The sequence below is a fragment of the Limanda limanda genome, chromosome 1 (assembly GCF_963576545.1).
Source record: "Limanda limanda chromosome 1, fLimLim1.1, whole genome shotgun sequence".
NCBI lineage: Eukaryota > Metazoa > Chordata > Actinopteri > Pleuronectiformes > Pleuronectidae > Limanda > Limanda limanda.
In genome coordinates, this window is record NC_083636.1 from 8,768,560 (window position 1) to 8,796,482 (window position 27,923).

General features: G+C 45.8%; 1 protein-coding gene across 2 annotated transcripts; it reads right to left on the bottom strand.

Annotated features, from left to right (window-relative positions):
- Window positions 1-41: 41 nt before the first annotated feature.
- gas2l3 (growth arrest-specific 2 like 3) lies at window positions 42-27,907 on the bottom strand. Of its 2 annotated transcripts, none has more exons than XM_061069899.1 (9): window positions 27,800-27,907; window positions 14,752-14,804; window positions 8,320-8,506; window positions 6,987-7,105; window positions 6,197-6,338; window positions 4,814-4,877; window positions 4,582-4,723; window positions 3,316-3,420; window positions 42-2,052 (listed from the first exon to the last, which is right to left on the bottom strand). In XM_061069899.1, exons 2-9 carry the CDS (start codon window positions 14,773-14,775, stop codon window positions 685-687), a joined length of 2,151 nt encoding a protein of 716 aa, XP_060925882.1. In that variant the 5' UTR covers window positions 14,776-14,804; window positions 27,800-27,907; the 3' UTR covers window positions 42-684. The 2 variants fall into 2 exon arrangements, with proteins under 2 accessions (XP_060925882.1, XP_060925891.1); XM_061069908.1 differs by lacking the exon at window positions 27,800-27,907 and adding an exon at window positions 16,707-16,775.
- Between the last annotated feature and the right edge of the window lie 16 nt (window positions 27,908-27,923).

The window sequence follows — 27,923 nt, forward strand, 5'->3', positions numbered from 1 at the left end:
ATTTAAACAAACATAATTCAAAAAAAGAGTAAGTGACTCCCCCCCCCCCCCCCCCCACACCAGTGGAAAGCCTGTTCTCACTGGAGAGGGGAAAAGAATGATTTGTGTTCCAGTTGTGTCACAAAAAACAACAAGTTTGGTAACATGGAGAAAACACGGCAATAAAAGGTTCACCTAAGTGCGTCATGGCTGTGTCCTGTGGCCGCGCTGGATAAAAAACGCTGAGGTGAATATACTAGAAACGTCTGTTGTTGTTTAAAAGTCACACAATTAAAATGTAACGGCTGTACGTGTGTAACGCAGGTGGAAATGTAAACATTGTGCAAGTTGTCGTGTTTTATCGGGATCACAAAAAAGAAAGAAAAGAAAAGAAAGAAAAGACAGAAAAGACAGAAAAGAAAGAAAAGACAGTTAATTCGTCACCAGAAACAAACACGTGACATCTTTGACCCTTTTGGATTAGAAAAATAAAAGACTATTAAATAACACCGAAGAATCATCAAACAACAAAAGTTAATTTGCAGACTAAAACTGTAAAGAGATAAGCTTTGTAACGACAGTTATTGACAAACGTTAATTTATCTGTTTGCTCGAAGAGTCTGAGCTCCACCAAGTGCTGGTTTGTGAGGAGGAGCCGTGGCAGCAGCCTTGTGGTTTTGGCAAAGTCTTTCCCAGGACGCCGTCTCACGTCCTCTGCCGCCTCCTATTATTCATTTCAAAATAAGGCTCGTCCCTCTTGGCCTTGCACTGTGGCGTCTTGGTGCCGACGCCAGGCTCGACCTTGGCCACTCTCACGTTGGGGGTGGATTTCGGCGGAACCACGGCTCGTCCTGTAGGAGGTTCGGGTTTTAGAGTTGACTTTGTGTGGGTGGGGTTAGTCGTGGCGGCGGCTTGTTTTCTGACAGCTGTCTGAGCTGTGGCTGGTGTTTTCTGATTTGCTTTGCTGGAGGGAAAGGGACCGGTGGCGCCCCCTGGGACCCGCCCGGGGACAGCAGCGGTACCTCGTGGAGGGGCGGCAGCCTTTGGGGGGGCCGGCCCCTTGGCTTTGGCCTCTTTGTCCTTTGGCAGGGAGCTGGTGGGTTTGGGCAGCGCCGGGGAGGCTGCCCGGGAGCTGGAGGGCGTGTTGGACTGTGGCGTCGCCGCTCTGGAGCTCGCTGCAGATGCAACTCGCGTGGCGGTCCGCGCTCGCCTGGCTGCCTCTAGTCGGAGGCGTGAGGCCGGGGAGCCGGGGCGGCGCTGTGCAAGGCGAGAGCGCTGGCTGGCGCCCGTTGGGGGGCGGCCATCTTTAGGGGTGGGTGCCCGTGCTGGTGCAGTGACAGGGCGAGGCACAGTGGCGGTGGGTGAGGCGCAGGGGCTGGAGGGTTTGGGGAGTTTGGAGGACGGCTCCGGGCAGACGGGGCTCCGGGGCTGAGCGGCGGCAGTACCGCGTGGCGACGGTCTGAGCTTCAGCTTGGAGGCGGGAGTTGGACCAGTGGCAACAGATGATGGAGCTGATGTTGGAGTCAGAGCTCTGCGGCGGACGTGCGCTCCCGTACACCCCGAACTGGGAGGCAGTTTGGAGGAGCTCCCCACAGGCGTGGAGGGCAAAGAGGAGGAGCCTTTAGAGGCGATGGGCAGGGGCAGCTGGGTGGGCTTCCTCGGGGAGGAAGGCGTCATCTGGAGGTTCTTCTTGGCCGCCGTCCCAGCACCTTTCCTGGGCAGCGTGGGCGTGCAGGCCGGAGAGGCGGCGTGGAGCCGACCCACCTGACCCGCAGGCGTCTGCTTACAGGCCGAGCCAGAGGAGGAGGAAGAGGAGGATGTGGAGGAGGACGAGGAGGAGGACGAGATGAGGTCGTTGACGGCGGCGAGGGGGTCCATGTCAGGGGGTGGAGGAGGGGGAGCTGCGTTGCCGTGGTGACCTCCCAGTCCGGGGGGGCCTTTCTGAAAAGCCAGGATCTTCTGCTCCAGAGTGGTGAACTGCAGCACTCGCAGAGGGTCGTACTTGGTCAGGAAGCCACGCAGCGTGTCCCAGCCGCCGCCCACACGCACCATCACATGTTTACCATGAAGCATCTGAGGAGGAAGAACACATCATCCAATGAGGGAACTTTCGCCACAAGTCTTGACAAATCTATGCGAACACATCCTTTGACACGCTCTAAATTTTCTGTGCAGAGCTGCAAAAGAGCCCCTTCTCTCCTGAGGCCTGTTCCAGCGGACGACTAATCATGATGTCATCGTCCGACTCCATGAGCCACGATTGGGTAACAAGCTTACATGTGTCCAATCACAGCTGCGGGTAAAGTCATGGAAGACGTCTCTGCCAGATTTCTCTCTCACTGACACACACACACACACACACACACACACACACACACACACACACACACACACACACACACACACACACACACACACACACACACACACACACACACACACACACACACACACACACACACACACACACACACACACACACACACACACACACACACACACACACACACACACACACACAGGAGCCTGTGTTGACAGTGAGACTCCTACTACGCACTTTAATAGGATATAAACAGTATTTATAGCCGTACACACTACGCTGCACCAACACTCGTGCATGTACCACGGCCAAATCCATCAGACGCAACGATACTGATGTTATACTTTTTTCCGTATTTTAAACATTATCTGTAGGTTTTTAAAGTTAATATGGGTTCAGTCCAGCTTGTCATTCAATTGTCAAGTTCTGGGATTTGTGCATCCTCTTTGACAACCAGGGGGAGATTCCCTCTCTTATTCGTAAAATAGATATTGAATGGAAATTAAAATTCAATATCAGACGAGGGTCAAAATGTAGTGAAGCACATTCACAGTGTCACTGCAATTAAAGCTGGGGTTGGTAATCCCTGGAGAAGTTAAGCCTGCTAAAAATAAATATATTAAAATATGAAACTGACACATCCCAGCCCCTCCCATCAGCCCTGTCGTCAAAGTTACGCACCCAGAACACATGAATGTGCACTGACTTTTCTGAAAGCAAAGCTCGCCTGCAGCAGCTGAGACGCCACCGCCAAGACTCGGCCATAAGGATGTTGTGGATGTTTGCATAAGGTAATAGACAACTCTCTGCAAGTACTTATAGTATATTCAAAAGCAAACGTTTAATTACTTTTACTCGAGTAGAAAAGTGAATGTGGTATTTTTACAAGCGTATATTTCTGTCTATTTATTTGTACTTTTTACTTCCACTTACTTTTGTTTGTCCATCTCTCTCTCTATGTGTATATGTGTGTGTGTGTGTGTGTGTGTGTGTGTGTGTGTGTGTGTAGCTCTCACCCTGATAAAGATGGTCTTGTCCCCCAGTCTGTAGCGTCCCTCAGACAGGTACTCAATAGAAACCCTGTTGGAGCAGTTGCAGGGCGGGTCGTCCATGCCGTGCTCCTACAAGGCACAAACAGAAACCCGTAAGGACGCCACATCAGAGCTCATTCATTAACTCACTGGCAGCCATAATGATCACGACCACAAACATCTGACTATCTTAAAAGGCGTCATCTCCGTCCTCTGGCTGTTTTCCCTTTTGCACACGACCGTGATTAAAGACGCCAACGTTTTATATAAGTCACCTCAGATGACTGGAGAACAAGGCCCGGCACTCGGGGACAGAGCGCCTGCTGTTGTGTACGTGAGCTTTAATGTAATTACACCCACTGAGTCAGGCAGCTGGACTCGTCTTCTCTCCCCAAAACGGAACGCAACTGACAGGGTGATGAGGTCACACGGGACTAAAAATAACTGATATTAACAGCATTTGTTGTATAAGCTGCTTACGTGTTAAAATGCAAATACGTTTGTGAACAAATATACGAGTTTGCTTTTACTCAAATCGCCTTCCGCTTCAGTGAGGGCAGTTATTTTTAGCCCAGCTGTCTCCTCGGGGAATAAACCCCCCTGACGGAGCGTGAGCCACGTTTTACCCACTGACCAGGACGAGGGACTAACCCACATACCCTGCCCCCCCCCCCCCAACCACATCAGTTTGAGTTTAGAAAGTGTTCAAACCACACGTCGGTCGCAGAGATGCTCCGTTTCACTCGGTTCACGGCGCCGCACGCTTACGGCTGAGTGATGAGCGGCGTATCCGCGGCCCGGAGGTCAAGTGCGGCAGCGAGTCACACGTTAGCTTCACGTGGTCGGCTGCCGCGGTGCGTCACGTACCCTGTGGGGCGGCAGCGAAGCGGCAGGAAACGCTGCCTGCTGCCGCCATCTTGGCTCGGCCTCAACTGGGTCACACATGCAGCACCTACGTGACGCCAACGTGATCAGCTGCCTTTGCATGTGAGGTGATGGCGAGGGGGGGGAGGGGGGTCATTGTTTTTTATGGTTTTAACATCCGCCCTGAGAGATCCGATCACGAGTTCACAGCTTAAGCACGTGTGTTCAGACGGGGTCTAACAGCCTCACCTACACTGAGGCCGTGCCTGAACATGACATGTGTCTGCGCTCACTTCCTGCCTCCAGGTGCTCTCATATTCGGTTTTCTTTTAAACCTGCTGGAGCTCATTTCCTGTTCACAAGTTCAAGTCCACAGTGAGAACTCACTCCGGGCTGGTAGAGGCCGCCGTGCTGGCAGCACACGCTGAAGGTCTTGACGGCCGGGGGGGGCTCCTCCGTCCGCAGCAGCGTCTCCTCCAGCTCGATCTCCTTCTCCAGCTTGACGAGCACCGGGGGCTCCACGCCGTACCTGAGGAGCACGGGAGTTTAAATGCAATGTTAACACTGAGGTCTCTGCTGTTATTATTTCAAAAACCTTCCTGTGCGTTGGCAGACTCACTTGGAGACGATGCGGCCGATCTCCAGCAGACAGAGGCACACCTGCCGCGGCTCCTTGTGCAGCACTGAGGCAGAAGAGAGATTCAGCTTTTAGATGAGGTGGAACACGTGTTGAATAAATTAAAAAAATTAACACTGGGACATTCTGAGCACACAAGATAAAGTTAATTATTCCCCGAGGAGAGTTTGGATGATTCACGCAGGATAGAACAGAGCTGTGTGTGTGGGGGGGGGGGGGGGGGCAGTGCAACTTTAAAACCACTCAACTTATATACATTAAACAAACATATACGAGAACAGGACATTCTGTTGTGTATCAGCTCTGGTGCTGATCTCTAATCCACAGACGTAAAGGCTTTCTTTCCAAGTCTGTTTTTTTTCTTGCAGAGCCATTAGTAGTAATGAAGTGATCCCCCCCCATACAGAGAACTCAAAGGGATTCTACCCACAACAGATCCGATTAAACCATTATCAAGTCGGGATTAATCTACGGATTCAGCTCTGCTGAGTTATTAGCAGCTTAGAGCCGACGTCTCGTCTGTCTCACCCTCAGATCATCCTACAGTTTAGATAGATATGCCCTGGGTGTTGTGTACAGACCTGCAGTAAAAATGTGCAGCATTCCTTCAGATTGAGCTAAGCCGCAGGACACAACTTTTACTTACTGGGTTGAAACATTTTTGACTGACACTTGGTACAGTCATAAAAGCTTAAGAGTGTTTTTTCCTATTGGTACTAAAAAGGTATTCAGTAATGTGACAGTGGCCAGTGCAGGAAAACTCATCATGATTCCATTTTCCATTTTTTGGGGGATTTCAAAAGCATGACATGACAGGTGCAAGACACTGATTTGGACACGTGGCCGCATTTTATATTCATGGAATAAAAGATTCACCAGGCAATTAAAGTGAGATTGTTTAATTTCTGCTTGCTCTAGTAAACTGAATTTAAGATTTTTTTATCTGCTAATTAAAAAAGGTAGGATTGTCATTTAATCATAACCAGATGTGGAGCTTTAACAAGTTTCTGTGGGTTCTTGTTCTTGAGCAGCAGAGATTCATGGCACCATGAGAGCTGTGATGTAACATCAATCAGAAAGTAGCAGTGCCGCATGTTTCTTTGTTTAAAATGTTTTTTTTTTGTGAGTTTTAAGAGCACTGCCCAAAGTTACATAAAAGTTAGGCGCACGGAGTGAGAATGACAGAGGCACCATTATTAACAAGTCACAATGATCATGAATCTGTTATTTTGAGGTGGAGTAGTTGAATAACGTTGCTTAAAGCTGCTGTTCTGTACATGAAGTGTTCGATTTGAACATCTTAGGTGGAAGGTAAACTCTCATTTAAAAAATTTTTTATATAGCTCTTCATGCTGCCGTGCTCACCGAGGCCCTCGGACTCGAACAGGTACGTCTCCTCCACTCCGATGTGTCGACACCAGGCCAGGAAGTTGGCCGTGTTGTCGCGGGCGAAGAAGGAACCCGGGGAGGCATCGCGCTTACACGCCACCTTCCTCGTGGGGAACAGCTGTCAGGAGAAACACACACATCATGAACTATTACTGTCGTAACAATAAGAGCGAGAGAAATAAACTGTATTTCCATTGTGCCTTTATTAAGTATTTTACTGAGCAAAATTAGTAAGTCTTAGTAAAACCCGACCATGTTGAGTGATACAATGAAACAATCAGAAAAAAGTACAATAAAAGAACACAAAACAATATATATATATATATATATTAAAAAAATACATACAAAATATAAAAACTATAAAAATTCTAGTCCTTAAACTGAGTTAATGTGCAGACACAGTCTATAGAGTAGTGGATTTATCATTTAGTTTCATTAAGTGATAATTTAGTTTCAGGTTGTCACTGCTTCTTGCTACCATTTCTGTCTGGATTTCGATGAGTCACCTTTGCTGACAGATGTCAAGCCAGATGTGTGCTGTACTCTCATGTCTTATTTGAACAAATAACACCAATGATTTTACAGAAAACATCTGCAATCCTTAATTCAAGCAGGGATTCGTCCACACTCTCACCTGCACAGCTCTCTCTCTCTCTCGCTCTCCCTCGCTCTCTTTCATCCCAAACGTTCCCCCCCACGTGCGAGCATGAAACCTGCCCTTTGGACCGAGTGTCCGAGCTATTCTCATCGCTGGCGTCTGACTCACCTTGCCGAGCGCGGAGGGGCAGCTCTGGGCGATCTTGGTCTGCAGCACGCCGATCAGCTGGCACAGCTTCACGCCGTTGTTCAGCTCCTCCATGAAAAACTCTGCTCGCACCTCCTCCCCTGGAGAAAAAGATGAGAGAACAGTGTAGAGCGCAGCCCAAGTTTGACATCAACTGCATATGCACTTTATAAGAATGGAGATATGTACTGTTTGAAATGACATGAAATGAATGCAGCTAGAACAAGCAGTCAGAAGAGAGCATATCTCTGCTTTTCTCATCTCGATCCATGAGAAAAGATGCTATGGATCAGCACCATGGGTTCTCCACTGACCCATACCACATGCTTCCAACAACCATCGCGGTAATCAGTCAGGTAGTCTTAGTGTTAAACTGCTAAATAACAGACAGACCGAAAGGCCAAAGAGAACACAATCTCCTAGGGGGAGATAAACAACATTCTTCTTCACTCTTTTAGCTGTTCTTTAAAATACTACAGTGTCTTTTGTTGTAGGACTAGAGGGAGTAAAAGACTCCGCTTTGCTACGAACTCCTCAAGGACTCAAGGCGCTCCCACGACCCCTTATTGTAAATCACCGCCCATAGGGAATTCAACAAAGGCCACTGGGTCTGACTTGATTCACGCTGGGAACAAAAATTCCACCACGGCCATAACTCTAAGCGACCGAGATCGCTCCACAGAAGTTTATTTCCCTGCACAACAACGGGCCGAGCCCCGAGGCCTGAAACTCGACCCGCGGCGCGCCACCCGTTTCTGCGGCACTCGGGACCCAGAGGACCGAGGATCAGATCCGTCAACACGTCTCCGAACGTGGGATGCAGGTCATCGCGGTCACGGCCAATTACACGTCGAGCGTTTCGCTACCTGCCCACATTCCTCGTGAGGGAAAAACTAAACGTCGCGCTTTGTACAAGAACAGTTTCAGAAGTTCGACAATAGAGTCAGCTTCGATTTCCTCACGGCTCCATTGTGTCACATGGGACAAAAGATGGGAGTATAATGGCAGAGGCAGATGAAATGAGGGGTTTCGCCCCCCCACCCCCTCCTGTTTATGTGGTTCGCTGACATCCGGCTGGAAACAGCAGCATCCAAATCCAATTACATGGGAGAACCATGTCGATTGTGCTGTGCTATTTTCCTCGCCTCGAGGGGGAAACTCTTAGCATGCAGATGTCTAGTGTGGATTCATAGGTTTGGTATCCCATGATGTTTTGGTTCTTACAGCCACAGAAGAGCAACGTACATCAAGTGTCTTTAAACGACTATTTGCCCAACAACCCCCGAAATTATCTCAGGTGGTCCGCAGCACTTACCCAGCATGCCGCTGAGCCAGATGGCCAGATCCTCCTGCATGGGCACCAGGTTGGCCTCGTGCCGCACCGCCAGCCACTGGTCATACTGGAAGACGTCCGTGAGGCCGGGGCCATGCCGCTGGGTCAACGGGCTGCGAGGGCTCCGGGGGCTCAGCAAGGGGGCGTCAAACTTCTCGCCGAACCACACCTGGAGAGGAGAGGAAGAGGAAGGAGGATTCAATGCCCGCCATTTTTTAGAGAAACAACGTTCCCGACGTCCCCTAGTTTAGGATCCACTGGATAAGGGACTCCCTCATTCACGGTGCTAGGGATTGTAAAAGTTGCTTTTGGACTCGGGTTTGCTTTTGTTTTTCCAACATGATGAAAACGATCCCTTAAGTGAGGAGTTGGGAGATCAGCCTGATTCTGTGTGTGAGGACTCTAACTACAGGGGAGGGAAAAACCTATAGAATGTATTTCAGAGTGAACCCACTATGGATTGACTCTAACCCTGAATATAGGTTAGCAGTTTCTGCTGAGCCCGCTCTCTATAGGCCAACACATCAAGCATTATCATACTCTAGTTCCCATTCAGCCTCACACTGCGGGAGATACGACCCATCCATGCACGGAGGAAGTATCAGGTCTGCAGTGGCAGCACACTTCCCCTCTACACTCAGCTGGAGCTCACCCACTTCCAGGTAACCACTGTACTTTACTACATTTCAATTCCACACACACACACTCAGCCGTGTCCCCAAAGTGCACTACTACGTTTCTTGTCTTTTGCTTCAAATCCAATGAAAACAGAGTCAGTTCAGCGCCGGTGCACTCGACTGCTCACGTGTCCAGCGCTGCTCCACAGTCGGGGCCCGGAGCCTGGAGCGAGCCGCTGATCCTGGCTCTCGACCACGATGTCCCATCATATCCATCTCTACTGTCACACACACACACTTCCTTCCTGTCTCTCCTCTCTCTCTCAGAGCTCTGCACTGTCTCCACTGACTATTCACCAAGTCTTTTAGCTCGAGGAGACAAAATAATCCGGTGTAGCTTGCCTGTTTTTTGGTTTGACAGCCACAATGTACGTAAATCACATTATTATGAAGTTAGATATACTTTCAGGGGTAAATTACATATTAATGGCAAACTCTTAATGTGAGGCATCTTAATCTGGATTTAAAGTGAGCCAAACTGGTGTCTCTCAAACATCTAAACAGATACAGAAAAACATAAGCATCTGGTGGCGTTGTTGTTGTATTTTCAACTTTTTGTTCTAATTGTTCCCAGACAGCAGGAGGAGTTATCTAGAAACCAGCAGCAGATGTGCACGACGACGCGTCCAGACATTACATAACTCCCTTATGACCCCCCCCCCCCCCCACACACACACGCCCGTTCCAGTTTGTTAACATCTGTTTAAGATACAGGCTTTAATCTTTGTGTCCGTCACATGTCATCGAGCAATAAATGAAAGGACTCTGCTTCCGCTGTGCTGAGAGGCGATGTTGGGTGTATTGTGCTTTGGACAAGGCCGAGTCTCAGAGGACTGGAAATTCATCATAATGCTTCTGCGTACAAACAGGAAACTTCATAGAAAGTCATCAAAGGGGCCGTTTGTACAGTGATGTACTGCTGCTCCAGGCTGCCCCAACAGCAGAGTGTGTGTGTGTGTGTGTGTGTGTGTGTGTGTGTGTGTGTGTGTGTGTGTGTGTGTGTGTGTGTGTGTGTGTGTGATATGTGATATCAGACTGTTTGGCTGTGCTCACACAGTGGTGGTGGTGGGGTTAAGGAATTATAGCTACAAAAAGCTAAGTAAACAAGTTTATGATGATAAAATAAGTGACAGTGAGTCTTAATTTTTTCCGATTATTTGGCCGTGACTTTTAACCTTCAACCTAAAACCTGCCACTTTAAAAAGATTATTAAAACTAATAATAAAATGTGACATATGAAAATATATATTTTTAAGCAAAGAGTCAAAGAATTCAATAGTAGTTTTTCACAAAACACGTTGAGCTTGATCGCTGAGCTGATAAAAATCGTCCCATGAGCCTTTCTCAGACTTATTGGTTTCAGTGTTTATGTTTACGGATATGAAAACTTATTGTATAGAATCAACAATGCAGAAAAAATGCTTTGGCAGTTGGAAATGCTGTAATGATAGTTTGTCCATAATAAACTGTAGTGTAGCATTATTATTATTTCTTTTTAGATGTTTACAACGATCAGGTCTTAAAAAAATGTGCATTTATTTTTCTCTATTGAAGTTTGCGTTTTCTTTTTACTCATAGTAATTCAAAGGTTTTTGGTTAAACTGTAAAACATAAAACCCCAATCATGTGAATTCTGAAATAAAGGATTGATGACGTCTTCAAAATCCACCATACATCGGTATCTGGAAATATTTACTCCTATAATTCAAAGCAATACAGAAACTTTACATTTTTCATTCCTCATATGGGTCAAGTTTTGCTCACTTTGGAAAACCTGCCTCCACAACCACAAAAGACGACATTCAGAGTAGTAATCGGTGGAGTGCGCCTTTAGCGCACAACTCTTAAGAAACTTTGACTTGTTGTTGTGATTCAACAAATTCATTGTCGGTGACACCAGCAGCCCTCAAGTGCTTACAGTAGGGTCAACGCAAACAAACACTCAGAGCAGACATCAGAGAAGACGTCATCGCTCTCGCAAGTCCCACAATGGACCACATCAGATGTGAGACTGGGGAACACACACACACACACAGAGACACACACACACAGAGACACACACACACACACACACACACACACACACACACACACACACACACACACACACACACACACACACACACACACACACACACACACACACACACACACACACACACACACACACACACACACACACACACACACACACACACACACACACACACACACACACACACACACACACACACACACACACACACACACACACACACACACACAGAAGTGGTAAACAGTGGTTAAAAAAAAAAGAAAAAGAAGCACCTGATCTTCTGAACTGAAAAAAGATCATCTCACATCAAAAGAGACGATCCAACAACACACCAGTGTATATTTTTATATAACCCGGTTCAGAGGGGCGGCGGCCTGCAGTGCTCGGGCGCTCCACGACATATGTTCCCTTTCTCGTTATCCGGCTAATTAGAAAATAAGGCAGCGTAGTGCAACGTTCACAAGTTACGTAAAAGACACCGCTGCGATTAGAGACCAGGACGGACTGACGGAGCGCCGGGGGGGGCGGTTAATCCCACCTCCTACTGTGTCACCTGACTGAAACCCAGGTTTACAGAGAGCGTTCAGTGTTTTACACAGCACGCTAATGATGTAAACTAAATTCTGCATTGACCCGAGTAGAGTGGGGCGTTCGCACTTAATCTCCCTTTTCTTACACCACCTCTGTCCTCGCTGGGAGCCGGAATGTCCAGAGGTAATCCAGCGGAGAAACTGAGATTTTTTAAACCACTCGGATCTGATGCTCTTAACACGAGCCACTTATCACGAAGGGAGGCCAAAGTCCCCTGGAACAATAGTCAATGGCAGGAAGGTCACGAGGAGAAGTGGATACACACAGAAATAGAAATAAAAGGAAAAAGACTTTCATCTGTATTTTCCTTTTCTTGTCTCATCATCACCTTTTCGTGTGACAATTATGTCAACTGATTATTTCAAGATTTCCCCCCATTATACAAGCATTTCCTCATGACTATAGTTTGTTCCCATTGTCATGAAGCCTTTTTTCACACCACGTCAGTAATTCATGTATATGAAGCCTGTAAACAAGCCTGAGAAGTGGAAAAACACAAAAGCTTTGTCAAGTGTTACATCTCAAGCTTTCCCAGACGGCTTCTTCATTACATTTTAAAAAGGAACCATCTTTCAAATTTCTTGAGCCATCCAGTTTTTTGAAACCTTCCCATGCTCTGTCTCTCGACCTTTGACCCTTGAGGATCATCACTGAGTCGGGGGCTGTTTGGTTTTGGTCAGGCTGAACTAACACGGTCACATCTCTCTATTCAAAGGCTAACAGAGCTCCTCCGTGATCCTCATGTCGCCTGGGCATTGATGAAGAATGTGCTGATGGACGGTGGGAGCACTGCTCCACCAAGACATCACTTGTAAATCAATGTGTGTGTGTGTGTGATTGCTATTGTCTTCCTGTGGGTCTCTCTGGAGATGGTTGTGCTCCGTTCTGTCCAGTTCTTCTCTTCAGTGCAAAAGAGACCCTGAACATATCTTCTGCACAGTGATATGCAAGTTTGGACTTAAACATGAAGATGCTCCACAAGCAGGCAACAACGCCTCCCTAGCCCCTGCACACATCTCAGGCACTTTCCCACCTACCTTGTTGGTTTGATTCAGACCTTCAGACTTTTCAGGTTAGACCAAATTAACAGTTGTGAAATGTCTCCCTGACCAATGGATTCAGTCTGACCCAAAGAGGCGGTCTCAGTCCAGATCAAATTATCTTTAGATAGTTCAGGACTTCTTGACCAATTCCAGGAAGTTGAGACGTAAACAGAAGAAGAGGAAAAAGAAGCCAAAGCCTCACTGTAGATAAACAGAGCTGTCGAGTTTGAAGGATAGTTTGAAGTCTCAGACAAAATCCTTTATTCCACTCCCTCTATTACAATGTGAAACCAAAACTAACCAGATCAAATGTAAACTATGTTACAGAGAATCAACGCTTGGTCCAGACATTCCACAGACTTACATTACACATGCACGACCCTGACAAGACCACCGGTTTTTGATTTCTATACGTTATCTCCACAGCATCTAGAGCACCTGCAGATCTCTGAAATGTGTTCAGACATCTGAGGAACGTGAAACCATCAGACATCACACTTCATAATGGTTGTGTTGCATTACTAAAAAAAAGTGCACATATGCCACTTACACTTCCCTGAGGGCCTTGGTTTTCAACATGGCTGAACAGAGCGTTGGGAGTGGGACCAGTTTATTGGATGTGACTGTGCTCTACATGGGCAGCGAAGCTCTGAGCGGAGCAGTGGAAGTCACAGCAGCGTCACTACAGTTCAGATCTACAGGATCAATATCCTCACAGGGAGACTTTCGATAACACACAATACCAAACTAGATTTTGTATTGTGTTGTCTGTGCTTTGAATAAATATGAGTTAGTTGCATTAGAGAAAGCCTGATTTATTGTCCAATGAGACTTTAAGCATTTATTTTTGCAAAAATGAAAATGTATATTTTACAGTATATACAATGCAGAAAAGATTAGAAGTTATTTTGACATTTTAAATAAAAATAATGTTTATTTTCTTAATTCAAAATATATTTGGTTTTATCTGCTTTTTATTAATAGTTTAATTTCTAATAAAGTTTATGTTATCAAGCATCAATTACATTTCTTTGACATAAGGGTTTTTATGGCTATTTAGGAATAATTTCAATTATTTTTAAACATAGAACTTTATACATCTACTGATGAGACAATAATAGAAATACTTTACTCCCCAATATCGGGGAAAAATGAAAGGTTTTTCCATTTATAAAAGTACAACTTTAGACAAAGCACAGACTTATCTGATGCTTCTGACGTTTCACAGTCCATCAACAACTCCGGTGGAGTGTCTTCACAACCTCGACGACTCATCGGCATCATTCTGACAGGTTTCCTGCCACATGCTACTTGCACGGCCCTGAGATACATATTTTGCATATCCACAGTCTCCCTGAAGGGTGGGTGGGGGGGCAGGATCATCCAAACCAGATGACAGAGGAAAAGCATGTTCTGCCATGTGACAAATCTGCAACGCAATACGTTTGTTGTTCTGGATGTTGGGGATGGCTCGCACTCCGTTGCTGGGTGGGGACGGGGAGGAAAGAGAGTGTTGCACATTCCACTCTCTCCCCCTAAAAACATGTGGAGAGGAGGAACTCCTCAGGGTCTCGGCAGCGGAACGTCAGACACGCACAACAATAGCGAGGCGGCGTGCTGAAACACAGGTGGGCCCGGCCCAGCTGCCCAGTGTGAGACACATGTCTGTGGTTCTTTATTTAATCCGAATAACTCTGGGAATGTCGGGGAAGTTTTTCTTCAAATTGGCACACAGGCCGTTCAGATGATTTATTGCTTGCACACTAAGAATGGTGCTGACTGACCTGAAGAGGGCGCTGTAATGAGGACTTGAAGTCAGGTTCAGCCCTGATGGGATGTAGAGATTTCTAACTTTGTGATGACATCCAGCTGCACATGCCTCAAATCCACAACATGGGTGTGAACGTGCAAAGGGGGATGAAATCTAAACGTTGTCATGAATCATGAAAAACAACATCTGCGAACCAAACACTGATTTGGCCACATTGATCTCTAACCTGATTGAGTACATCTGCCTCCTCGACCAATCACAGTGCACCTTGTGCAGCGCAGACAGGGATGAACTCACCTGGATGCCGGTCTGGACAGCCATGACTGCGATGACTGATTCACTTCTTCATCCTGTGGAGGGACAAGAGAGGAGTTTCTGAATACAAGTTGCACATGATATCTGATTATGTAACAGGCTGAACAGGCACTTTGTTGAAATTGTATCAAATAGATGACTTGATACGGTTCATGAGATAATCAATTACAATTTTGGAAGGAACTCATAATGACTCAGCGGGGGAAAACAGAGTAGTTACAAGCCTCGAGAATCTCTTCTCTCCTGGGACTGGTGACTACTGTGAGTCGTATCATCACCATGGAGATAACAACGACAACCTCCACAGACACAATGGTCAAACAAATAAGCTGCAGCTCGCCATGAAATAGTTACAGTTCATGACTCATTTTAGAACCAGAAAAAGACTCAACTAACTAGATATAGTTTAGTTGTCAAGCTTTCGTGGTGCTGGTAGGAAACATTTCTGAACCTGGACAGAAGCAGACTAGTTAAGATTAAAGTTAGATTCAACTTTCAAAAGGTCTAGATTGTCACTCAACACGCAGACTGGACAGCGGAAGTAAGACAAAGCAAACGCAGGGAATATCATGCATAGAGCACATTTCATTGTCTTTTATTCCCCATTGTGGTATATTTTGCTGTAAATGATGCTGCCTAATGGGCTGCATCCCTTGTGAGGTTGATGAATATATAATATACATCTCCTTCTGACCAATTTTTAAATGCTAAGGCAGAGACCTGGTAGGCACCTCCCCCAGAATAAGAAAAAGACCATCCCAATACAAAATTCAGACAAATTTATTGAGTGAAAACTCAGCTGCAATAACATTAAATTGACAGATTCAACATCTAATATAGTAAGAGCCAAAATGATAGAATTGGCTATATAAATAATCAATAATTCAAATACAACCAATTCGGTTCCCCATCCAGCCGCACACCGGAGCCTCCTGACTCGGGTCATGACAAAGGCAAGAGAATGACCCGCAAGATTAACTGGCTCCACACACTGACTTTTAAGCCTCATTCAACCCTGATTATCTCATCAGTCTCTAAACGAATTTCATGTGTCTCTTCTATTCCAAATCTAATATATTTTTTTATTACTGTCACACTGATTCTCCTTAAAAAAAAGCTTCCCATTCCAGCTCAGAAGTCAGTCACTTCCGTTTTTGTCAAATTTACTGTGTCATGAGCATGTAATCAAATTTAAAAGTAATAAAATTCAAATTTTGCAGGGTTTTGAATACCATGTAATGAATGAAGGTCTGTTAAACAGGATATAAGCTGCGAACAGGCACACAGGATGTATCAAACAGCCTCCTGGGTAAAAAAAAAGAATAAGGGAGAATTTTGTTTTTACTGGACAGAGTGAGTTTGAGTAAATCAGACTTTCTCACAAGGAAGTGATGAGGTTAGTGTGAGTGCTGCTCGCTGGCCTTCCCCACACAGGATGTGAAGGATTACCCACGACGCTCAACTGTCCCCGAGGGTGTGCGTTTGACAAAGAGAGGCGGCGGGTGGGGGGAGAGAAAGTAATCACAAGCGCCTAGATCCTAATAACACTGATCATTTGCTCAACACAGCTGAGGCAATAGTCTGCCGCTGGAGACCCCCGCCCCCAATCCCCCCTCAGACACACCTCACACAAAACATCAGTGCTGAGCCCCGGTGGGTCGGAGGGGGAAACTTCTGCACTGCTGTAGAAATGTTCTGGTGGTTTCCACTGATGTCAACACACAGAGAGAGAGAAGCATTCTGATCCACAACCACCCTCAGAACCACACACACACACAAAAAGAGAAAAATCACATCCTCCAGAGAGCCGTGTCCAGTCATCTGACACCAGACCTGCAGCTGTGATGGGAGAAGATGCCGAGTCAGCGGCCAGGGATGGGACGGGGGGACGGGGGGGGGGGGGGGGGGGGGGGGTGTGACAACAGGAGAGGACTCACCTCGGGACAGAAACAGTGCGGTAGAGAGCATGGGAACGGCGGCAAACAACTGGGATCAGCCTCAAGAGCGCATCCTGGCCACTGGTAAGCCCGAAACCCCCCCCCACACTTCACGCTGCTCTTCAGCACTGTCCAGCCAGAGCGGCTCCTGCCTCTGTGGTTCCACGAGTGAGCGGTGGAGGGAGAGGCAGCGAGAGAATGACAGGGAGGAGGGAGGAGGGAGGGAGCAGGAGGAGGAGGTGCAGAAGGAGAGTCCTGACTAATGAAGTGGCTACGCTTCGCTAAGCTCTGCCGACCCCCCCGCCCCTCCTGCTTCCCCCTCAACAATTCTGTCACAGCGGTACCCTCTCACAAAGCCTCCATTGTTTTTTTAGCTTGCCACCCTCCCCACCACGCACACACACACACACAAACACACACACACACACACACACACACACAAACACACTTCTTCTCATCTCCATATCCAGAGAACAAACCAGGAACTCCCCAATCAGGATGCAATGAAACGGAATGGGATGGGATGGATGTAGGAGATGAGGTGGAGGGTTGGGGGTACCTCCACTTTGTTTTCAACCCCCCACCTCCCTCCAACGCTCACCACAACACCCCTTGAACCTATACTCAGCAGAATGTTTGGGGTAGGAAGCAGGAAAAACAACGGCTTTGTACTTTGATGCGTTTTTGTGAAGTTGTCAAGTTTAGCTTGTTGTGAAAGATTTGGCCGGGGCGTGCACGTAGAGAGGGAATTACTTTGAGCGAGCAAAGTCCAAGTAACAAACAACAGAACACATGACGTCATGCCGCTGAGCCACATGCACAGATGTTGGCTTTCCACAGCTGTTTCAACCATCTCTGTTATCTGAACAACAGCGTCGTTTGACTGAGATGTGCTATTCACACAAGGCAAGTTGACCCCCAGCATCTTTGGTACATCCATCACTCAACACTTACAAAGTGTGTTTCCAGAATTAGAGAATGCAAAATACAATTAAAAGGGTTGTGAGGTAAAGATTTACGCATAAGACGGGAGACTGAGAAAGACAAAAGGGAGTAAAATACTGAAATTAGACTGAAATCTTCACTGAACCGATGTTTGGTTGAAGACTATAATTCAAACTCAAACCAATGAAACCACAACATGCTTCTTGATGAAATTTCTGTCAGTTTTAAGAAATCGGATCTGAAATTCTGGAGAATAACTCTTGATTTGTAAAGGACAGATGATGGATTACCTCGAGAACTTTCTAGCTCAAGCTTGATCGGTCTTGATCAAGTCTGAAAAGAATTCAGGGTCATTGAAGTTTTTTTGCAAGTATTGTTTGGAAAAGTCCTCAAGGTTACAAAGCTGAAAGAGCAGAACCTCCAACAGAATGAGGACATTTAGGGTTTTAGAAGAGAGGAACAATCAAGTTTCTTTTCAGCGTGTAGGCGTTCGTCAAGAGTCCCACTCGGCAACACGGGACAAAAGGGCAAATCTTTGGCTCTGGACTCCAGTTGTGTGCATCTGGGGCCCCGGCAGACCCTGGAGAGAACAGACTCCCTACAGGGACCAAAGGCTTTCATACAAAGTCAAATGTCAAACACGGAGGAGGGGGAGAGAATCGCAGCCAAAAACAGAGGCGAGGACAAAACATGTCTTACAGTCGTTGTGAACTTGGGAGTGGTTTGTAGGAAAGTTCACGGCACGACACTGCGACACTGACTGCGACCACGCAAATTCCCCATGGGTCAAGGAGAGGAAAAATGTCCGACAATGCCGGCACTATTCTAACGTCCGTCTGTAACTTGCATGTTCTTCCGTTCTTTCAGTAAATCAGATTTCCGCCCAGAAGACTTGAGAACATGCTCTCAGGGGCCAAATATGCAGCTGAGCCTCTTTGCGGATCATCTTGCATCGTCGAAGCTCGTGAGGTACAAATTGTACATGAAGAGAACAATGTAATTTTGAGGCATTTCAACAACCAGAGCAGTGTGCGAATTTGGAACATTCCAAAACAAATTACAGAACTCAACATTGCCCAAGCCTTAGCTTTTGCTCAGGTGCACGTGTGCCATTCCTATATTTCTAAAGCCCCAATACGGATTAACGGAGCTAATGAGGCACTGAAACCCGGGACACAAAAGACCCTGCTCATGTTTGCGTTACCTAACCTGTATTTCTTGTCGTGAGTAACATAAAGGCTTTGTTTCGGGTTATATCCCCTCGGGAGAACTGCTATTTCCAGACTCAGTGGACCCAATCACTTTAACCTCAGATGGCATTTCCTGTGCAATATTTAAAAAGGAACATCGCAGTGTTAGATGCAGTCTGAACCGGTCCCTTGTTGTGTGTTGTGTAACACCGAGTGTGACAGTGGTCGCAGCTGAAATTCAAAATAATTTAAAAAACATGTGGTGTTTGGCCCGTGGGGACGCTCGTCCGCGTGCAGGCAGAGATGTTATGATGTGATGACTGTTGATTGGACTTTGTGTACCCACAAAGATATATATCATTTGAAACGCATCTTTTAATAGAACATTATACTTACTCATAGGGATAGATATAAACAAACTGTGACAGCTAATTAAGTCAACTTTGCTCCTTTTTTTCCTCTGCATAGGGCTCAACAAATAATCTACTTCCTGCCAGGAAATGGTGCCAAACAAATGAGTGGAATTTCACATATGAGGTGTATAATTTACTTTTACCCTATTAAAAGGAAAGGGATCTAGTCCGAACTTCCCTGTTGTCCGGACCAAACATAGATGCTGTGTGTGTGTTTTGAGGGTGGGGGTGAGACATCTGTCCGTGTGTGTTCCCCATGCAGGTCGCTTCTCTCTCCATCTCTCGTCCCGGCCAGTAATCATATAAGAGGATCAGGGCTATTCCAGACAGCTGAGCGCATCCACCTCCACAACAAGTCGTCATCACAACACACTGCCGTGCATGTGGTGCACCCATGCAGCCGGCAGCGCTCCAGCAGGACATGCAAGCACCCGTGCATAAGTGCAAAAATGAAATGAGAACACATTATGTAATGAGTTAAAAGTAGAAGGTTGAAGCGGTGATGTCACTTGGATTTTCCGCTACATGGCACATGTATGTGGAGTGAATAGAAACAGAGCAAACGGCATTCAAATAAAGTTTTTGGGAGCTCGTTGGTTCTGTGTTTTTTTTTACCTTGTGGGAATCGCCAGAAGAATTGTTTTATTTCATTATTAATTTCCCTGAAGGTTAGAGCAACTGGAGCACATGATAAAGACAGCATGTGTTCCACACAGCTTTCCCTCCTCTGTTGTGCAGCAACCAACGTTTCTACTGCACATGTTTTTCAGTGGTTCTCATACATTGGCTCTGCTTCAGCCCAATTCTATCACTGAATCATCTTCCAAAAGTGAAAATCATTGGCAGCACTGTTCATCAAACTGCACATGACGGAGCCTCTGGGTGTCAGTTGAAGTGCTTTTTTTGGATAATCAAGCGATGCCTGGGGAGAACTGCGTCCGGCAATTTGTGAAGCCCCCTGAAACAAACAGTCCGGCACTTTTTGGACGACTACAGGAGATGAGAGGGAACTTGGCTCTCAAGCTCTCTCTCTCTCTTTAACCCTCAGCTACTCCTTTTACTTTTCATTTGTACAAAGCCGTGAATGGTTTTTGAAGTTTATTTTTTTTAAGTGTGCCATTATCACCTTAGGTTGAAGGAGTCACACCCTCTCTTTGATGGCAGGCTTTTCCACCCATGTTTTAATGTGGCCGTTCAGATCAATACTGGTCAACAATTAAATGCACCGCTTCGTTCTTAAACATTATATTTTACACCTGAAGGTCCCCAAATGTGTGTTTTGATGTGAAAAAGAGCAAGGCTCTATTTTTGGTGATTGAATTTGATAACATGAGCAGGCAGAAATGGGTGAGTAACATCTTTTGTGTTTGTGTCCCCAGTACCCGTGATGTGAAGTGGCCGTGGGCCAGCTCCGAGGGCCAGTGAACCTCCTGTGCCCTTCCAGCTCCCTGCAGTCCAAAGCGGTTCTGCTGGACGCGGCCTCTCCCGAGGGAATACCAACTCCTCCTCTATTAAACTCCTTCCTGCTGAGCCCTTTGTGTCTGGTCTTAATTACCCTGTCGGAGGAGCGTTTCATTTAGAGCCTGGCCTCCCCCTTTTTGTTACAGATGGGGCCTGGCTGCACTGTGCCGCCAGGGAAATTCATTCAGTGGTGGGAGAATGTAAAAAGTAAATATACTTCAATAGGCGGCTGAACAAGTGAGCTCCGCGTGATAATAAACCTTTACTTTCTAAAGCAGTTCAGTGCTCTGTGGGCCTGAACAAGCTTGTTCTTCAAGGGTTTCCATGGGAAAAAAAAGACTACCACTCATTTAAAAAGGATTAAAACATTTCTTGGCCTCCATCCGGTTGTCCTTGTTGGAGAGGTCTGTCCTTAGAGGTGAGACAGTGGGAGTAAAGCCCATCTTAAAGGCTTGAATGGGTGGGACCCACCTGCCAATCCCATTTTGATTTGTTGATGCTAATCCACGGCTCACTACACACCACCAGGTCAGCTCTGGGATCTGAAAGCCCCTCGGTGCTGACTCAGGATCAGGCCTCCCGCCCAGCTTTCCATAACCGTGATGAAGAGAGGAACCGATGGAGGCTGATTCCAGGTCGGTAAAAAGAGCCCATGGGTGTCTACGGATAAAGACCTCTCGCACGTGAGATGCCAAACAAGATCGTCCTTCAAGTCGAGACTTCCAACAAACAGAAGATACAATCAGCCATGTATTTACCCACAACACGTTGGGCACAACGACTTCCCACCTTTATCTCAACTGTTAGAGCATGATAAAATATAGGCTGTTTATTTGGGAAACATCCCCCATTTGACAGGTCTGTCCCTCCCAACGTCAATAAGAATGGATTAATCCTGGTATCCTGATTATTTATTCAGCGCCTTTCTCATAATGAATGTAACACCAGTGGGCGTCCGACAAATGAGAACCTGGTCAGACGATCGACCGAAAAAACCACCACTCGAATGGGAAACTACGCCCAACAAAGTATGTCAGACACAATAATGTCTTTGTTTTGAAATTAAGATGAAATAATTATGATAACATATTTATTCTCATAGAGCAAACAAAGCCAGTCGTCGCTGGTAGTTAAAAACAAATAGGATGTAAAACTTCGGGTTTCGAACGCAACATCTACAGAAACAATTATATAAGAAATACTTTTTAAAACAGAATATCCGAACGATGACTCTGATCATCTTATCTTTCGATGACAAGCATTTCCTCACCACACATCCAGCATCAGCTGTTTCGACATAGATGAATGGAGTCTTTAATGTACTCATGTGACTCATCACATGAGCTGTTTGGAGTCTACTGGGTCCCAGTGACCTACATGTGGAAACATATCTTCACAAAACATAACGTCACTACACAAACTGCAACAAACCAGTTCTCTCATACGAGTATTCCATCTTGGCGCTGCAGTGTCTGTGAAGCCTGATCCATCACCAACAGCAAGTATTTCTCATTTTTACAGTCGTCATCCCCATTTTCTAAATTTCCACTCTACATGACTCAATCAGCGGTGCCCAACACACACAGCATCCTTTAAGCGGCAGCAGGTCTGGCATGATGCCCAATGTTTCTGCTGAACACACACACACACACACACACACACACACACACACACACACACACACACACACACACACACACACACACACACACACACACACACACACACACACACACACACACACACACACACACACACACACACACACACACACACACACACACACACACACACACACACACACACACACACACACACACACATCACTACTTCAGTCGCACCACAGACTGGCCGTTTGAAATACTTGACCACACAAAGACAACTTGACCGTTGATCTTACATCAGCTGTAATTTAGAATGACCTCGCAGCTAATGGTCAACCCATAATGCATCACTTCATGTGTTCATTCACTCCTTTATTGAACTGGGTCCTAATAACTGTTGACAGAGTGAGGCATAACAGGAGGAAACTGACGGTTAGAGAGACCTTTTGGTTTCCAAGGTGCCATCTGTCTAGCTGCCAAAAGTCCCAGTTTCCAGGGTGTCACATAATGTCTACTGCTGTAAATTTAAAAACAGTATGTGAAGCATAGCTGAGCTTCTTCTTCACAGTCAACATATAACTTTATCATTTAATTCTATTATCCTTACCGATGACATGTGGCATTGGACATTAAGTCAGTCAGCTCACAAGAACTTCACAATGTATCAGTCAAATAAAGTATTAACGTGGTTTCACAGGATTTTCCCAATAATGAAGGATTTTTTTAACCCACAAACAGATGTAAACCATGTCGAAGCAGTCGACCCCAGCTTGGCCCTGTAGCAGGTTTTCTCAGGGTCAGTTCAGATAAGCCTGTGTGGCCCAAACAACCACTTTGCCCCTTCCCCACTCTTCAGGGGCCAAAGAGATGAGAAAGGTCAAGGGGCCAAGGAGCGCAACCTAATTAGTCAGGTTGTTTTGTCACATAATAACCCTGGTTAGTGTACTTGTGTAGGTGATAGGGAGGGGGCAGGGGGCAGGGGGTGGGATTTAAAAAGTGGGGCACCTTTCACCTTAATCAGCCTCAGCAGTGCTAAGACGTGGTTGGAGAAACACGGGCCCCTACAGAAACAAACACATAGTTCCATAAGAGACTGTTTACAGGATGGGTTTTCACACTACACTGTTTTCCACTGTATTGTAACTTTATCAGAGGGGTATAATAAACACGGAGCTGGAGCTGTGCTGACAGGATGTGACACTATCAGTGAATATAAACAACTTGTGATTTTACTCTCCCTGCTATCAGGTATGTGAATCAGACTTTTAATAAACAAGCCTCCACATGAGGAGTTGATTTCTACAATGTTTGAATAAAGCCGTTTTCACGTGTTTAAACTTTAGCATTAATAGATGAATAGATAATAGGACCAGTCCCATCCTGTGCAGGTCACCATTACAGCACCTGCTTCAGCTCAGACTGATCCACTTTCTATCTGTGCAATTCTGTTATGCAGTTTAAATTGTATATATTTTCCATTTCTTTATATCTGTTCTCTTTTGTTTTACAGCTTCTCGGTAGTTACTGGAAACTGTACCAAATCCTATGAAAAAAAAACTGTGACATGAGCTGGTCTGCAGAAACAGTCCACATGACTGGGATAAGTTGAGTTCAACTGGTTCAGCGAGTGCGACATGTCATCGAGTCCAGCAGCTCGACCAGAGCTGGTTTAATGGACAACTACAGAAGTTTCACCAGTCAGACTTCAGCATTTAGGATACTACTACTTTGCTAAATGACCGATAGCTCAAATAAGGGACTGAGTAGTAAGTAATACTCAGTATTGAATTTGGCAGTCAACTCTACATTGCAGTAACATTAAATATTTAATTGCAGAAAATGATTTTCTTTACCGATACTGTCCACAATATGAATAAAGCATGACGTTAACACTTTTGTGACTATTTACAGGATCTACATGTATCCACCTAAACAATAACAGCTCCACACACACACACACACACACACACACACACACACACACTTAACAGCAGATGAGACAAAGAAGACTTAATGAGTTAAAAATGCACATGGGGACATATGGAGTGCGATGCTGCGTGTGTGGACACAATGGAGATGATAATGAAATCTTGGATTAGCCCTCATTTAATGAGGGTGCAGCTTACAGGAGCAAAATGAGACGGGGGTTAGGGTCGTGTGTGTGTGTGTCTGTGTGTGTGTGTGTGTGTGTGTGTGTGTGTGTGTGTGTGTGTGTGTGTGTGTGTGAGAGAGAGCGTGTCTCAACTTCTTTCAGGGCCTTGGCCACTCCGAAAACGCCAGGCCTGATGCCAAAGATCAAGCAGATGGCGATTATGAAGATCACTGAAATTGAGGTTGCCACTCATGTGTGCACGTTCTCATTAAGGGCAGTGACAGCTTCGCCTGACACACGGTGACGCACTGTACCATCAGTGATGAGGTGTCTTTGGCACTTTAAGTTTGTTGTTGTTGGTCTGAACCATGGTGGAAAACTTTTCCAATAGAAAGTCACAGGGGTTCATCAGCAGGAACAGCAACTAGATAGAGCTTCAGTAACTGCAATCCCTCTCAGTAACAGATTTTTCTGTTCCAAGGCCAATATTCTCAACTGGAAAACACTATATCAACACTTGACATTTCCTCCTGCTGACAGCTTCTGTTGATTACTGCGTGTTATTTCCTGCTTTTGTGATGTGGTCCAATAAAAATATCCAAACGGAGCTGCACTAGCTTTATGTAAATAATCACTGTAGCTCTAAATAGCTACAATTAGCAACTGTTTAGACCGTTTGACCCAAGTGGAAAACCCACCGCGACGTCACCCATTGGTTTGTGAACTAACGCTGTGAAACCTCAAGTTTGGCATTTTGCGTAACCAGAGGTTACCATATTTGGACGAGCGGGGGTTGAGCCTAGCTGAGAGGTAAAGAGACACTGCATGCCCACCTTCACCTGTGACATGCCCCCACTGGACGATACTAGCTGTCAACCATCGTCGTCTATTTAACTCTAAATGGAACCATAATTTACTAAATGGACATCATCCTGTATTGCAGAAAACGTGAAACCAGCAACAGTGAACCAAATCAACTTAGGAAAATGTTTACTGACATTATAAATCAAGTGAGAAGTCGGCTATTCGAGGGAATACCGGTTTCAGGAACTTACGCATCAACTTCACTACGTCCATTTTTTTAATATATATATTATTGCAGTAAATAAATATTTGACCACTTGGGGGAATCTCGTTGAGCTGTAAACACGACACTTTCCTCTTATCAAAGGCTAAGATAGCAAACATTACCGTTGATAATTATCTGTAGATGTATCTCATATTTACCAATCCGTTAATTCTGAGATCAAACCAGTAGACTAAAGAAAACTAGAAGGGATAAAAATCCAACACTGGTGAATGTGGCTCACAGTGGGCACTTAGCTCTGGTCAGAAAACAGGTTACGCTGATTTGTTGTGACTTTGAGATTAGAGAAAGTTCAGACTAACAGGATTTCATTTGGGGCGAGTAAGAGAATTAACAGCGGGAACAGAACTGTTCAGTGTTGTAGCACCAGGAAACAGGACAGGTTTTTGTATTCACAAACAGCTTCAACGGACTTGACAAGGTTGCCATGATACCAGAAATGCGTTGACCTGAACACTGACTCTAACTGTGATGTAATACGATGCAGCTCAATTTCTCAGTGACAGGAGTGGCTCAAGCCAGAGGGGTCACAGCCCACCCATCAGCTAATTGTCCTCCAGGCCAGGATAGAGACGCTGGAAATTACTGGATGCGAGGTTGATTGTAAGCAATGAGTGTGGGGGACAACACAATGATAGGATTGTTCATTATGAACAGCCTGTGAAGGGTGAAAGATAAACATGTTTTCCTTTAAGTCACGAGTTACAACCACATCCCATTGGAAAGGTAACACGCAACATAAGCTCACATGTTTTCTCAAGCTTTTAAGAGTTTTCTTATACACTAGCCTTAAGGGTTTTTGTACAACTCTGGCTGGGGAGAGGCGGTGGACTAGTGGCAGAAAACTTGGACTACTGGCAGAGAAGGGGTTGCTGGTTCGACTCCACGGTTCGTCTCCTCGGAGTTTCGGCGGAAACTTGCCTGGATGGTGTAACGAACCTGGACAAGTTCAAAAGGACTCTTCTCCCTACCCTGTCTAGTGCCCCTGAGCAAGGCACCTTACTCCCCCAACATCTGCTCCCCGGGCGCCGTACCTGGCAGCCCACTGCTCTGCTCTGCAGTGTGTCCTGCACCAGATGGGTGAAATGCAGAGGACTAATTTCCCCAATGCATGAGTGTGTCTTTGCATGTTTGTGGGATTAATAAAGTGTATCTTCTTCTTCTTCTTAAATGTGCTTTATAAATAAACCTGATTATAAATAGCCTGGTTCACAATCTTGCATATACTGGATGCGTTAAACAGAATGGGCATCCTTCCTGATTATCAGGCTCGAATCAAAAGGTCAAGAGATAAATTCTGGCCATTGTAAAAACAAAACAATAAAACCCTCATCACCAGAGTGGGGTTGGTGATTCCCTGGTGAAATCCCTCTCTGCAGGAAGCACCTGCTGAGCCTTTACTTCATCTCTCTTCCTCCGACAGGAAACCAGGGATGTTCCCCCTGTACAGGAGGACTTCATAAGAATGAGCCCCTCCGGAGTGTGTGTCCTGCCACTATAGGGGCAGGAGCAGGAAACATGCCTGTCCAAAAAGGGGAATTGCACCCACAACCCTCACTGCTCTTCCCAATGAAGCCACGTCAAACACAAATATCCACGTAACCCTCTGTCATCATCATCATCTGCCACAGCCTCACATTACTACCACCATGCACCCAGGGTCATATGTGCAGCACCAGAAAACCACTGATCCTCTTACCCATTGACTCTCACTTGCTGATTAAGGGTCACTGACTGGGATCTGTGGTTTTGATTCTCTCTTTCTACCCGTCAAAGTCAATGAAAGTGTCACTATGCAAAAGTGAAATCTGCCCAGTAAAGGCACTGGTTTAAACTGCAGCTGCACCCTTGACACACGTGAAAAGGTGTGAAACGTTTAGTAAACAATTAAGCAAGTCAATGAAACCATAGACCAGTGAATGGTGCTAGATAGTAGCTTCAGACAGGCAGGGAGATGGATGTATGACGGGAGAAACAATAAAAATATCACTCTTAACTTCCTCATACTTTAGTTTAGACACAGCACTCTGTTTAAACTTCTGGTAGCTTGTCTTCACTATTTTCAATATCTGACGGGACTTTCAATCTGTCTTCACATTTATTCCAAGCACAGATTTAGCTCTATTTTGTGTATTTTCTTTGGGAACCATGTTTCCAGCTTCCACGAGGCTCCCTCATGGATTTAGTGGAGAATGAATCCGCTCTCTCACTCTCTCTCTCTCTATCCCGGACAAACTTTCCCCGTTTCTTCCCCTCTGAGATCAAGATGAACATAAAGAAAACCATCGGTTTGTGACTTACCGGAAATGTTGGAGGTGTAAACGTCTTCAGGCAGAAAGTGTTGGGTTAGTTTGAGTCCGTTTTTCCTCGAGGAAAACTTGAGCTGCTCCTCCTGATCGAGTTTTATTCATGCACTTCTCCGCTG

Coding starts and splice junctions, on each gene's coding strand:
- gas2l3 (XM_061069899.1), bottom strand. CDS start 14,775: ATGGCTGTCCAGACCGGCATCCAG. Junction 8,507..14,751: donor CTGTCCAGACCGGCATCCAG/GTGAGTTCATCC, acceptor TCTCCTCTCCAG/GTGTGGTTCGGCGAGAAGTT. Junction 2,053..3,315: donor ACAAGACCATCTTTATCAGG/GTGAGAGCTACA, acceptor CTTCCTCCTCAG/ATGCTTCATGGTAAACATGT.